General features: G+C 42.5%; 1 protein-coding gene across 2 annotated transcripts in view; it reads right to left on the reverse strand.

The window, feature by feature from the left end:
- Window positions 1-675: 675 nt before the first annotated feature.
- The window catches only part of vps50 (VPS50 subunit of EARP/GARPII complex), a 174,763-nt gene continuing 162,260 nt past the window's right edge, over window positions 676-13,178 (reverse strand). For both annotated transcript variants that reach the window (XM_083645564.1, XM_083645563.1), the window contains 3 exons: window positions 11,705-11,826; window positions 4,696-4,885; window positions 676-3,327 (listed from right to left, as the gene is read on the reverse strand). In XM_083645564.1, the coding sequence (XP_083501690.1) occupies window positions 3,208-3,327; window positions 4,696-4,885; window positions 11,705-11,826 (432 nt within the window). In that variant the 3' untranslated portion in view covers window positions 676-3,207. The remainder of the gene's footprint in view (window positions 3,328-4,695; window positions 4,886-11,704; window positions 11,827-13,178) is intronic.

Genomic DNA, 13,178 nt, shown 5'->3' on the forward strand with positions numbered 1-13,178 from the left:
TGAGGGGTGGGCATGAAAACGAAGGCCACGCGAGCCCAGTGCATTGTGGGAAATGTAGTATTTCGAGTCCCCGCACCTCCCCCCCCCCCACCCCCCCCCCCCCCACACACAGAGTGGATTTCGGTTGATATCTCTGTGAGTAAACCTCCAATTTCAAAAATTTCAACGGATTCGAAAACCTTAGGGGCGTGAGATTTAATATATATTCATATCCCCCACGGAAAAGCCGGCCTTTAAGAAATCCCTTCACACCTCCTTGAATTCAACCCCAAATCAATAGGCTCTTCCTCACAGGATGGCCAAAACAGAGGGAGGCTGTATTCATTACACAGCCCTGATCCCAGGCTGAGGAAAGCATCGTCAGGATGGAGAGAGGCTCTGCGGAAAGGCGGCACTTGTACATTCTGATGACCTAAAACACCACCTATGCTAATTATCTACCTACATACAGTACTGTACCTGAACTGAATCTGCTGTGTGAGAGAGAGAGAGAGAGAGAGAGGGAGAGAGAGTGCAAGAGAGTGTTCAGAAGTTGCGTGTGGTTTTTAGATTAAGACCGTTTTTAATGCATTCATTTGCCATTGGTACATTTATTGTCCACCAACTATTTGGGTGTTTTCACCTAATGAGAGAGAATAAATGAGACTGTGAAGTGTCCATGTTTAGTGTGTTTATTATATTATGTTAGAATCATTTTGGATCAACCTACAACTCCAACACTGATTGATTACTGATTTTCACTATAGTGCACAATGAGCATTAACACAATTTGTCATAGTTTAAATATTCCTATTTCCATTACAGTTACAGGGTACTGACTACTCTGAGAGGTGACAGATGACAGCACACTTCCAGCAATTGTCATATAGAAAAAGATCCTGAACAAAAAGCAAGAAATAAATATTAATGTTCAAAACATTTGCATTTACAGTATTCTTCTTGGAATAGTTGTGCACAAAATAAGAATGGAGTTAAAGCTGTATCAAAAACTTGTCATTTGAAAGTAAGTCAATCTGCCTCCCAAGCAGAGGTGGTCGTTAAATAGAGAAGATAGGGGGATAGTTTCCCCCAAAGTGAAGGAAAAGTTCAAAGTTCATGTTGTCTCTGCAGTTCAACGATTAAATCATGAGCAATCACACAATCAGCGCTCAACTGCACAAACTTACAAAACGACTAAAAGAGAAACAGACATTTTACTGTTCAGCAAGCCGGCAAACATTGAATTGCGAGATAAGCAATACAACACTTTCAGCACAAAGACTTTGAGAAATCCACCCCGGGACAATAAAATAATTTCCTTCTAAGATATGACAGGGTGACAAACGAACAAGTGCAGCTGGTGCGGATACAATCGAAACACTTTGCTAATATACAATCATTTATAATATTTTCAGAATCATCATTATATTAGATTTTACGTGGACGAAACAAACAAAACAAAGAAGCGTAGCATCCAGTCAGGCGAAACAAATGGTCTGAAGTGGAATAATACAGTAAACATATGGGCTGTCATAACATAATGTATGATTAAAGGGAACCTAATCCCACATCTGTTTCCATCAGGTAGGGAAATTTATAGTGTGACCAAGGCTTATGTTGGATTCTAGTTGTTTGCATGTGAAATGAGTACAAACGTCCTTGTGGATCTTCAGATGGACCATATTTACCACAAAACTCATCTACATTACACAACTATTTAAGTGATTATCTGTTTTAGCACAAGGTAAGACTGTTACACACCAAGAGCGATGCAAATATACAGGACGAAATTGCGATGCAAATTTTTACCCACCTGTCAATCACAGCAACAGATGGACGTCGGAAGCGAATTTCTGACAAATCGATCTTGGTCCGAAAAAATAAACACCGCAACAACGCTCAGCGAAACTTCGCCGTTGGTATGCACAGTTTCATTGACTGATATTCACCTTATGTAGCCACGCCCATTTGACCCGGTTGTGTGGTCGTGTGACGACTTCCGGCAAAAAAAAAAAAAAAAAAAAAAAAAATGGCTGGCTGCTCCAATATAATCTAACTGAATTAACTAATAATTTAGCCAATTGTATGTAACATACCAAATAAAAGCAAACGGCAATGTCTAAGAATGCAACACCATGTAACTGGCTCGTTAATTCTCGCATTCCAGGGAATTTCGTTAATGTCTGCGGGTCTTATAGATTTCTTTCTTTGTTGGAGTCCAGGTATGTTTTACAAGAAAATGCTCGTCATTGTCGACGATAACATTATCTGACCTGCCTAACAGTGGATACTCCGCTTGCTGGCTGTGTACCGAGCTCAAAGTAGTAGGTTGTTTTACCCCCTGCACTGTCCACTACAAAAACACCTCTCATCTACATGACGTTCATTTGTATTTCGCGCCGTGACGGCCGGAAGTGTTAACACGACCCGGAAGAATTTGGCCCACCCCCACGTCTGAACATAAGGTGAATAGGTTCGAAAAATATTGACGTGTGAATTAATCGCGCGAAAATAACGCTCCCGGTGTGTAAGGACCTTTACACTTGCCTTGTTGCATCAGGACCTGAACGCATTTGGTGAAAACAGATGTACTGTAATCATGTACATAAACAGCCACATGTTGCCTTGCACTGTTAGATATTTCAAGTATTTATTTTCTTCTAAAAACAAACGACAAAAAACATAGATAATAAAAAAAAGTTCCTTGTTTTCATGGAGAACTTGAAGAGGATTAAATTATTGTGGCTGCAAACAGAAAACGCAGCAGGACTTGAAAGCAGCGTGTTTGTCGATATGAAAATGCTGGTGCATGCGTTATAATAGGCTTATACATACTGAGTAACTGTAACATGCGTGAGTGTGAAACGTAGCTTTAGTATTTAAGTCCATTGTCATGTCGTGAGGTGCATTCAACAAGCTGCAGTCTGGAAATTTGTGTTTGTGAGCCTATTTGAAAGATGGTATGTTAGCGAAATCAACATAAACGATTACCATTCTCGCCCAAATGACTTCAGAGAGAGTGTTATATACAGTAACACTACGATGTATAATCTTCACTACTAACTGCTTGTTGAACGCACCTTGACTTTGCCAGGCATATTCCAGACTGAAAAGGTAGACATTCTGTGCTGGGCTCCACCTCTGGTGTAGCATTGGGCGTTCCTCTGGGGGAAACGTCCATCTCTATGGGGCTGGGCGGTATTTCTGCAATGGGTCCTGTCCATCTCTCTATCTCTTCGGTCTGTCGATGTCGTCGATGGCTGACAGGAGCTTCTGACGGGCCTTCTTGTTGATGTGTGAACCCAGGCAAACATTCACCAAGTTGGCTAGCTGCTTCATGGAGTACTCCTGCAGGAGGGTGAAGAGCCAGAGGAAAAGGAAAGAAAGAAATTAACGTGTTTACTTCACATTTTGGAGGAAGAGTCAAAAGATCACAAATTGAGACACTACCACTCAACAGTTTGAACACACCTGACTCAATGCTTTTTTATGATCATAAAGCCACTTTGATCTAAAGGCTTATGCTTAAAAGCTCAATATGTAACTTTTTTTTATCTTAATACATGTATAACAGCCTTTAAATCATTTTGATCGTATACTGACTTCTAGTAGGGAGAATGGCACCTCTATGATTCCCACTGCGCCCTGAACGTCTGTTACTGCATCATGTGACTTTGATGCGCCGTCCCGGAGCATGGAAGTTAACGTGAATGTAACTTCCATTTCCTGCTGCAGCTCCTTCATATTAAAAGCTTTCCACTGACAAAACGGGATGCTTTTATTGTGAAGAACGTATAGGAAGTGAAATGTGTATCATTTGCTAGCCGCTGTTGCTGCTGCTCTGCAGAAGTTTTTAGATAAATGAAGTTGTTTTTTTAGATAAATTGTTGATGCTTATGCATGAATTTCTTTCCAAAACCAAAGGGTGGCTACTTTAAAGAGATCGAAATAAGAGACGGGACAGTTTTGATTTGTTCATCACTTTTTCAGTCAGTGCATAATTCCATTTGTTATTTCATAGTTCTGATGTCTTTACTACTATTCTAAAATGCAGAAAAAACAAAAAAATGCATACACCCAAACTTTTGTCTGGTAGTGTATAATTAGTAGAACCCGACCGATATATTGGTCAACCGATATAATATCGGCCGATATGCCAATATTTTTTTATTTAGTAGTTTTTTAAGTTATAGACAGCATGTTGTGTATATTTGTGTATATTTATATTGTTTTTTCTTAAGTCAAGTTATATTTTATATTTGTTCTATTTGTGTTTTTGTATTTCTAGTTATTTATAATTATTAAATTCCCAGTTCAGTTTACTGTTTCATTGCATTGATGTCATTTTGGACAATAAAGTTGATTGATAAGCTGTAAAACATCCTGCCTACATTACATATCTCAAGTCATGTCAAGTCATATCTTTGTCAAGTGTTTGATATTTGAGGGATCATTGCAAAATAATTGTGTAATATAATGTGTATTATATAATATAAGAATATCGGCCGATATGTCGATATCAGATTTTTTTTTACTCCCTAATATCTATCGGCATCGGCCTCCAAAATCCAGTATCGGTCGGTCTCTAATAATTAGTGCTGCCTAAAACCTTGAAATATCTGCAACAATTTATTAATCTTTTGTATTTGACACAGATCTCCAATCCTGTAAACGTGTCTCCCAGACCTCCAACCTCAGCCACGGTCTCTGTCTCACCCTGTGATTCTTGATAAACTGCTCCATGTCGTTCTCTGTCAGGTAGTAGGCCTTGATGTAGGTCTCCACAAACTCCTTGTCGGGGATGGGCCGCAGGTCCGTCAGCTTCTCCAGCTTCATCAGGAACTGCTGGAAGTCCAGCTGCATCAGGGCCCGGCCCTCGTTGCTGCACTTCTTCACATTCGCATAGCTAGAGGAGAAGAGGAGCTTAGCATCAGAAGTCAGTCACAATCAGGCTAGTTAATTAGCCATAGAAAATGGCTGGGAGATGGGAGGAAATTGGTATCTCTGCCTGTTCTATGATGGATTTCTCCCTGTATGATGAACATTGGTGCAAAATGTGATGAGTTTTACTTTTCTGGATTGTATTTCAGATTTGAGGATGATGCCACTGAACAGTATGAAAAAACTCAAATGATCATTAGATCCAGGCTACCCACGCAGAGCCATTTCATCATACAAAGGAGGGAGTCTCACTGTGCTGGATTTACATTCATGTCTGTAAATGGTCTGGATTTATATAGCGCTTTTCTAGTGTACCAACCATTCAAAGTGCTTTACAACACATGCCTAGGGTGGTGTGCACAACCATCGGGAGCAATTTGGGGTTAAGTATCTTCCCAAAGGACACTTTGACATGTGGACCGGAGGAGCTGGGGATCGAACCACCAACCTTCTCATTAATGGATGGATGGAGTCTACCTCATGAGCCCGCTCTACCTCCTAATTTTTCCTGTGAATTGGTTATGCACCAAACTGATCTGCAAGATCAACGTTCCAGCTAATCATGTGTTAATCCTGATTAACATTCTAGTGGAGACAGAATGTGTGCAAGAAGGATAACCAAGACCCCCATCACAGCCGGGAGCGAAAAAATAAACAAAGTGTCAGAAGAAATTCTAAATGAGCGAAAACTACATGTCCTGTAGCTGCTGATCAAAATAGAAATTCAAAAAGGAATATGGTAAAAGGCCTTTAAAGGATGTGATCATTTGCAAGCGTTTTAAAGGATAAATAATTCTAGTTCTCTTCTAAAAAGAGATTAAAACACATCCTTTCAACACAATAACACTCTGCAATGAGACCTGCCTACATTTAATTTTCCTATTTTCTATTGGTTGAAATCTGATTGTATTGCAGTATTATATACACACACACACACACACACACACACACACACACACACACACACACACACACACACACACACACACACACATTATATAGTATTATACATTTCTATGAACTGCTACTGTAACTGTGAAAACCCATTCACATCAACCTGCTAGTGCCGGTCACACGGAGGATATGTGGGATTTGTTGCAGCATCCATTATCTCCCACCTGGCATCACTAATTGCATTTGTGCGACACCAGCAGTAAACATGTCAGCAGTCCAAGGTATTAAACATGTAAATAATCAGTTATGCTCACACTACTTCAATCAACCATACGTGCAAAAAGCCAGAAACATCTGCAGCAGATTGTTTATGGTTAATTTCTGAATTCAGAAATACGCATGACTTGCGAGCAGAACATGTGAACGCTTTCAAGCTGAACCAACAGAATACTGTTCTTCTGGGAAAATAAGGTCCAGGTTCAAAATAACTAGAATGATCCTTTTAAGGACACATATCAACCTGTAATTCTGGCCACACTGTGGCTCAAGGCAGTGTGTGTGTGTGTGTGTGTGTGTGTGTGGGCTGTCCACCTGTACATTATTATGGAACCCACAGCCTTTGCAGGCAAAACACGTGCTGCGTCCGCCTATGTAGCATTCAAGTGCCAGGATTGGCCAAGCACCCATGCAAGGTGGTGGTGGACGGGTCATGTCATATACCTGTTATTATAAAACGGCTCTCTCAAATCAAGCAATCTGATTGGTTCACAGCCATTGTATAAATCCAATAACCCACTCCAATAACCCATGGCCATGGGTTATTGGTTGCCATGGCAACTCTCTTACTAAAAGCCTTTGGTTACCTCAAAAAAAACAAATGGCGGAGACAGCTGTCAGATCCTTGTGAATCGATCTTCGCTTATAACTTTACTAATACTTCGCAGAAAATTATGTTTTGTACAAGAATAGATGCGGGCTAATGTCTTTTTTGCAAAAAAAAGGCTGTTAACCCCGCATTTAACCCCGTAACGTTAGTTGGTGTCGGGCTTTGCAGAAAGCACTCAGCTTCTCAGCAAGCGCTGAGAATTAAGCGCTGCGCTGGAGCTGCCTGTCGGCTTTCCAGAAAGCGCTCAGCTTCTCAGCAAGCGCCAGGATTGGCCAATGTCAACTTCAGTCTCCAGAACGATCCAATCAAATCACCCGCACGTTCTTGCGGTCCCGCCTTACAGTAGTGTTTCAACTGACTCTATCAGAATACCATGCCAGTCGGACTTATAGTATTATTATTATTATATTATTATACTTGGAAACCGTTTTATAAAAGCAATATAGCACTCGAGCTGCGTGGTGTTGTGGCATATATCCCGCTGATAAGCTGTTATCCCACGAGGCCGCAACTCTCATGCTATATTGCTTAATTATAACGCTACCTGTTAAGTTACCTGTTATTTTCATTCCACTCGCCTGTTCTGTCTAAAATATGATGTTTATCCTCTGACAATTTAAGATTTTAATTTGAGAAGTTAACCAGTTATTCAGGTTTTATTTTATTTTATTTTATATAATTTTTTCTGAATTCTTCCCCATTTTCATAACAATTATATTCGGCCAATTTATCCCCATGCTGCCCTATTGGGTGCCCCGGTCACTGCTCCACCCTCTGCCGATATGGGGAGAGCTGTAGACTAGCACCATGCTTCCACCGACACATGTGCAGTTGCCAGCCGCTTCTTTTCACCTGACAGGCTCCATACCAGTTATTCAGGTTTTAACATTAAATTGAAGTTACTGTCCTGCGTTCTGGCCATGTGATTTACCCTTTCTCCATTTGATTAATGTCACTTAACGCCAATACCGGTAACTAGGAATAAAATATATGATCTTTCTCCTCTGAAAATTTGACTTGATTGCTAGACTCAATTTAGACAGAGCTGTGTGAGCTGTCAAAATGAACACTGCGGTGTAATTGGCTCGCTCCTGGCCAATCCTGGCACTTGAATGCTGCGTAGGCGGACGCAGGGCGTGTTTCGCCTGCAAAGGCTGTGGGCTCCATAACAACGCTCCACTGGCACATCCCTGGCTGCTGACACCCATATTTAGAGCAAACCGCCATACAGACAGGTAGCTGCTTCCTGGAGATATAAATAGAGAACGAACCAAACTCATCTCTTTCTCTCTCACACGTTCATATACAGATATTCTCTCTTTCACTTTTTCTCCCTCTCTTCTGTTTTCCCCTTCATCTCCTCTCTCTCTCTCTCTCTCCCTCACTCTCCTACGCTTATCAAACCTGCCAGAGTTTGGTGTTGAGCTTTTTGCGGCCTTGGATTAGAATTCGAACATTTCTGAGAGTCCAGCAGCGCCTGGAAGAGACGAGCGCTGGACTGAGACGGAAATAACAGACTGAGCACAGCAGAGTACAAAAACAACAAACATGACGACTCTGTCATGGAGGGAAGGGAGGGTGTGAGGGGCTGGGAGGCGACCAGACAGGGCTCTTAGGAAGAGGAGAGCCTGTGTGGCACTCTCCTACGTAATGGAGAGAAAAGTGCCTGGCGGATGTGCGGCCAGATAAACGCGTATCCCTCCCCTCAGTGGGTGAGCGCAGGCCTTACCGCGTAATGTACAGTCCAATGTTCTTTCTCTTTCTTAAAATACTCGCGCAAGCACTTAAACACGTCACACTTTAACCCAACACATTTTCTTTGCGTCCGTCATCACAACCCTACCAAATACGCCACCTAAATATAACCTGTCCAAGTGACACTAGTAAGCAGGACTGGAATACTTCCGACATCTGTAGTATGCACAAATACCATGCAAACTCGCGCCAACTGTCAAATGTGTTCATCACCATACTGTAAAGTCCAACCTTCAATCTGAAAACCTACTTCGCACATACGCTCGGCACACCTGCGCTCAGTAAGGGACAGGAAGGGACTAGTGAGAGAAAATACACCGTCACCTATCACAGCCACAGTGCGCTGCCTCACAAGGGAGTGCATTACGACGGATGTGTCAAGTGCGTTTTGGAGGTTTACGTTGAGTGGCCGGTGTCAGACAATTCCCCCGCAGGGTCTTTGGCGAAGCTGAAACGATGGAGTGGCACACAGGGCTGCCAGCGTGACAGGGCGATGGCTGGAATTTAGAGTGGCTGTCTTTGAGGACGAGGAGTCGGAGGGGAACCGGGCAACAGAGTCCCCCCCCGCCCCGTTCTTCACGCTGCTTGACAACACACTTTGGAAAGAATTTTTCTTTTCTAATTTACGACGAGCAGATGTTCAAACAACTGACGGATAAACATCGGTGGAGGAAAAAACATAGAAAGATGAGAGAAATAAACCTCCAGTCAGTGTCCCCGTAGGCTTTCCCCGGAAGACGGGAGGGATGAGAGCGCGAGGCAGCAAATCACTTTTGATGCAATAACTCAGCAGAATTGCTCGCTACATGACACAAGCTCAGGATCTGTATTTACGACTGTGACCCGGCAGCACAGAGGACTTCTCAAGCAAAAAGGCTGAAGACCTGATCTAAATCTCCAACAAATAAAACCACTATTCCACAGATATTCCGGAGTGATGGAGTGGAATGAGAAGGGTTTGTGTTTGCAGACTTGGCTTTTTCACCCGCAGTGCTGAATCATCTGAATCACATTCCAGCAGCTGCTGATTATGCATCTTAAATAGCCAGTTGCTGAACAAACAAACAAACAAACAAACAAACAAACAAATAAATAAATAAATAAATAAATAAATTAAAATAAATAACTGACTTTGGATTTTACTATACGACAATTAAAAACAAATTGTTATATTCAAATGATTTTAAGATGCTGACCATCTTTGGAGTGACCTTTAAACAATTCTGTGTATTTATTTAATCAAAAAAGGAAGCACCATCCAATAGGTATTATTTAGACAAAATAATACCAGTTTCATTTTGGGTTGAAATACAGTAAGGGCACATTCATGCCAAGCATGTGTGGAGCAGTTTAACTCAACTTTGGAGCTTATACTCCTTTCGTTTGGATCATTTTGGCAGGTGAGAACAAGGCCATTCAAACTGGGATTTGCACCAAATAACCACACCGTGACCGGTGGAGGAAACAACCCCACAACATGTGGTTTTGTGGATATAAAGGGATGGATGTTAGTAATGCTTGGAAAGAAAGAAAATGAACGGAGGAAAAACCGCAATATCTGCTGATTCAACCACATATTCAAGAATGTCTTCATGTATTCTTAGCAGGAACACCAGAGAAGGTTGATGGCAACGAGCACAGATAATTCCATCATGCAGTGGTAGTAAGTAGTGGTAGCAAGTAATAATACTTTGTTAGAGTAGAGTAAGTATTTTTTGGGCCAATTGAATACTCTGCTATTTCACATACAGAATTTAAGGTATTTAGAAATGTAAATACTGCCGTCTACGTTGTTACTGCAGTCAGTCGTACAGTATCTCCAGCTCAGACATGTTGCTGAGGTTTAGTGACTCATTTGTAAACAGCCTCTCAGAGCCAATGAGGACTCTGCTACTTCACATACCCCCAGGTTGGTCCCGCCTACATTAGTTAACCCCTTACTGGCTGTGAAAAAAAGAAAGAAACATCTGTCGTGACTAGTCGACTACTGTTTGGGAGTAGTCGATGACTACTTGCACAGATGCCGTTATATCATGATGACAGGCTGCACAGATGATGTTATATCATGATGGCAGGCTGCACAGATGCTGTTATATCATGATGGCAGGCTGCACAGATGCTATTCCAGTATATCATGATGGCAGGCTGCACAGATGCTATTACACTATATCATGATGACAGGCTGCACAGATGCTATTACACTATATCATGATGACAGGCTGCACAGATGCTATTACACTATATCATGATGACAGGCTGCACAGATGCTATTACACTATATCATGATGGCAGGCTGCACAGATGCTATTCCAGTATATCATGATGGCAGGCTGCACAGATGCTATTCCAGTATATCATGATGGCAGGCTGCACAGATGCTGTTATCTCATGATGGCAGGCTGCACAGATGCTATTCCAGTATATCATGATGGCAGGCTGCACAGATGCTATTACACTATATCATGATGACAGGCTGCACAGATGCTATTCCAGTATATCATGATGGCAGGCTGCACAGATGCTGTTATCTCATGATGGCAGGCTGCACAGATGCTGTTATATCATGATGGCAGGCTGCACAGATGCTGTTATATCATGATGGCAGGCTGCACAGATGCTGTTATATCATGATGGCAGGCTGCACAGATGCTGTTATATCATGATGACAGGCTGCACAGATGCTGTTATATCATGATGGCAGGCTGCACAGATGCTGTTATATCATGATGGCAGGCTGCACAGATGCTGTTATATCATGATGGCAGGCTGCACAGATGCTGTTATATCATGATGGCAGGCTGCACAGATGCTATTACAGTATATCATGATGGCAGACTGCACAGATGCTATTCCAGTATATCATGATGGCAGGCTGCACAGATGCTATTACAGTATATCATGATGGCAGACTGCACAGATGCTATTCCAGTATATCATGATGGCAGGCTGCACAGATGCTATTCCAGTATATCATGATGGCAGGCTGCACAGATGCTATTCCAGTATATCATGATGGCAGGCTGCACAGATGCTATTCCAGTATATCATGATGGCAGGCTGCACAGATGCTATTCCAGTATATCATGATGACAGGCTGCACAGATGCTATTCCAGTATATCATGATGGCAGGCTGCACAGATGCTATTCCAGTATATCATGATGGCAGGCTGCACAGATGCTGTTATCTCATGATGGCAGGCTGCACAGATGCCCCTTGATACTGAGAAAGTGTTCAGTGAGCGTCTTACCCCTCCACAAGTGTCCTGTTGGCCAAGCGGATGCAGTGCTCCCACAGGACATTGGACACAGGAAGGGGGATGCGGACATGTTTCGAAACGTCACCCAGCCGCATGTTAAACTTCTCAAACTCCTGCGAAGGGAAATAAAACAAGGTTAATAAGCACATGTAATCGCCTGGGTGGATTTATATCATTGAAACTTATATAGCTGGATGGATACATGAATTTACTATGTACAGTAACTCTGGGCATTTATGTTCAAAGTCAGCAAAGCCTCTTGGGCACCTAGAACACATCAAATGTTTGGTGAACTTTGACCCCTCATGTACAGTAGTACCTACACAGTATAGTGTGGATATTCCACTGTTTCATGCCGTGCAAAATGGCTTCCATGGTCCAGGGAAAAAGGCATTATTGATGGGGGTGTTGTTACAGCTGGCCACCCAACATTCTCTCTCTCATGTTTTAACCCAAAGAGCAAATAAAATAGCAGCAGAGGGAAGCTGCTGACTGCTGGACACAGAGATGTATCGGTCATATGTGCCATCTTGGACTGCTTTTGGTTTGTTGATGCAAAAAGCACTCCTCTGAAAGCCAGAGGGCTTCAGAGAAAGATGCATGCTTTCTCCATTGACATGATGGATAGGAGGTTCAGTTATGCCAAACACATGATGTGTGCTTGTTGCTCTCTCTCTCTCTCTCTCTCTCTCTCTGATATGTTTAATTCTGTTTCATTCCTTCCTGACTGCCAGTGGCAGTTTAACTGTGAATAATGATCTCGCGCTCCGCGACAGACGAGTGTTTTTATACCAACGTAGTCACGTACGTGACGTGGGGCACCTGCGTGTCTATAAAGGTGCGCCGTGACCCACCATACGTCATCTTTCATCTTCTCGCAACCTGGCGTATTTCGACAGGTGTGCGGCTCCGGAGCTCCGTTATTCGGATTCTCCATTTTTGGGATCAGAGACAGACAAAGGAGAGGTAGGTACACGGCCTGAAGGTGTGTTTAGTCAGCCATTCCGCTCAGCCTGTGACTTGAGTCAGAGTGCAACGGGGTTGTCCTCTAAGGCTGTGGGTGGCTGCCTACCACCTCTCCCCTCGCCGGGAGGTAGCTCCGTTAGCAGGGCTATCTCCGGCCTAGGCGGCTGGGCCTAGCCGTGGGTGTGCGTGGGACGCTACCCCCGTCTAGGTTGCCTGGTCGGGCTTGTATATTGCCTTGTGGTAGCAATTATAGTGCATAATTGTGTATATATTAAATAGATAATATTGGATTATACTATACTGTATTATACTATACTATATTATATTAAGATATTCTAAGCTATAGCCTATAGCCTTTTGTACAATTAGATTGTATAATTGTAGAGTATTATATATAATATTGTATTATATCATACTGTATTAGATTATATCGTAAAGTTAGCTTGTGGGGCGCGGACGTGTCCTGGACTGTGTCCCAGGGCCCGCTCCGAGCTCCCAG

The sequence above is a fragment of the Poromitra crassiceps genome (assembly GCF_964638095.1).
Source record: "Poromitra crassiceps genome assembly, chromosome: 11".
NCBI lineage: Eukaryota > Metazoa > Chordata > Actinopteri > Beryciformes > Melamphaidae > Poromitra > Poromitra crassiceps.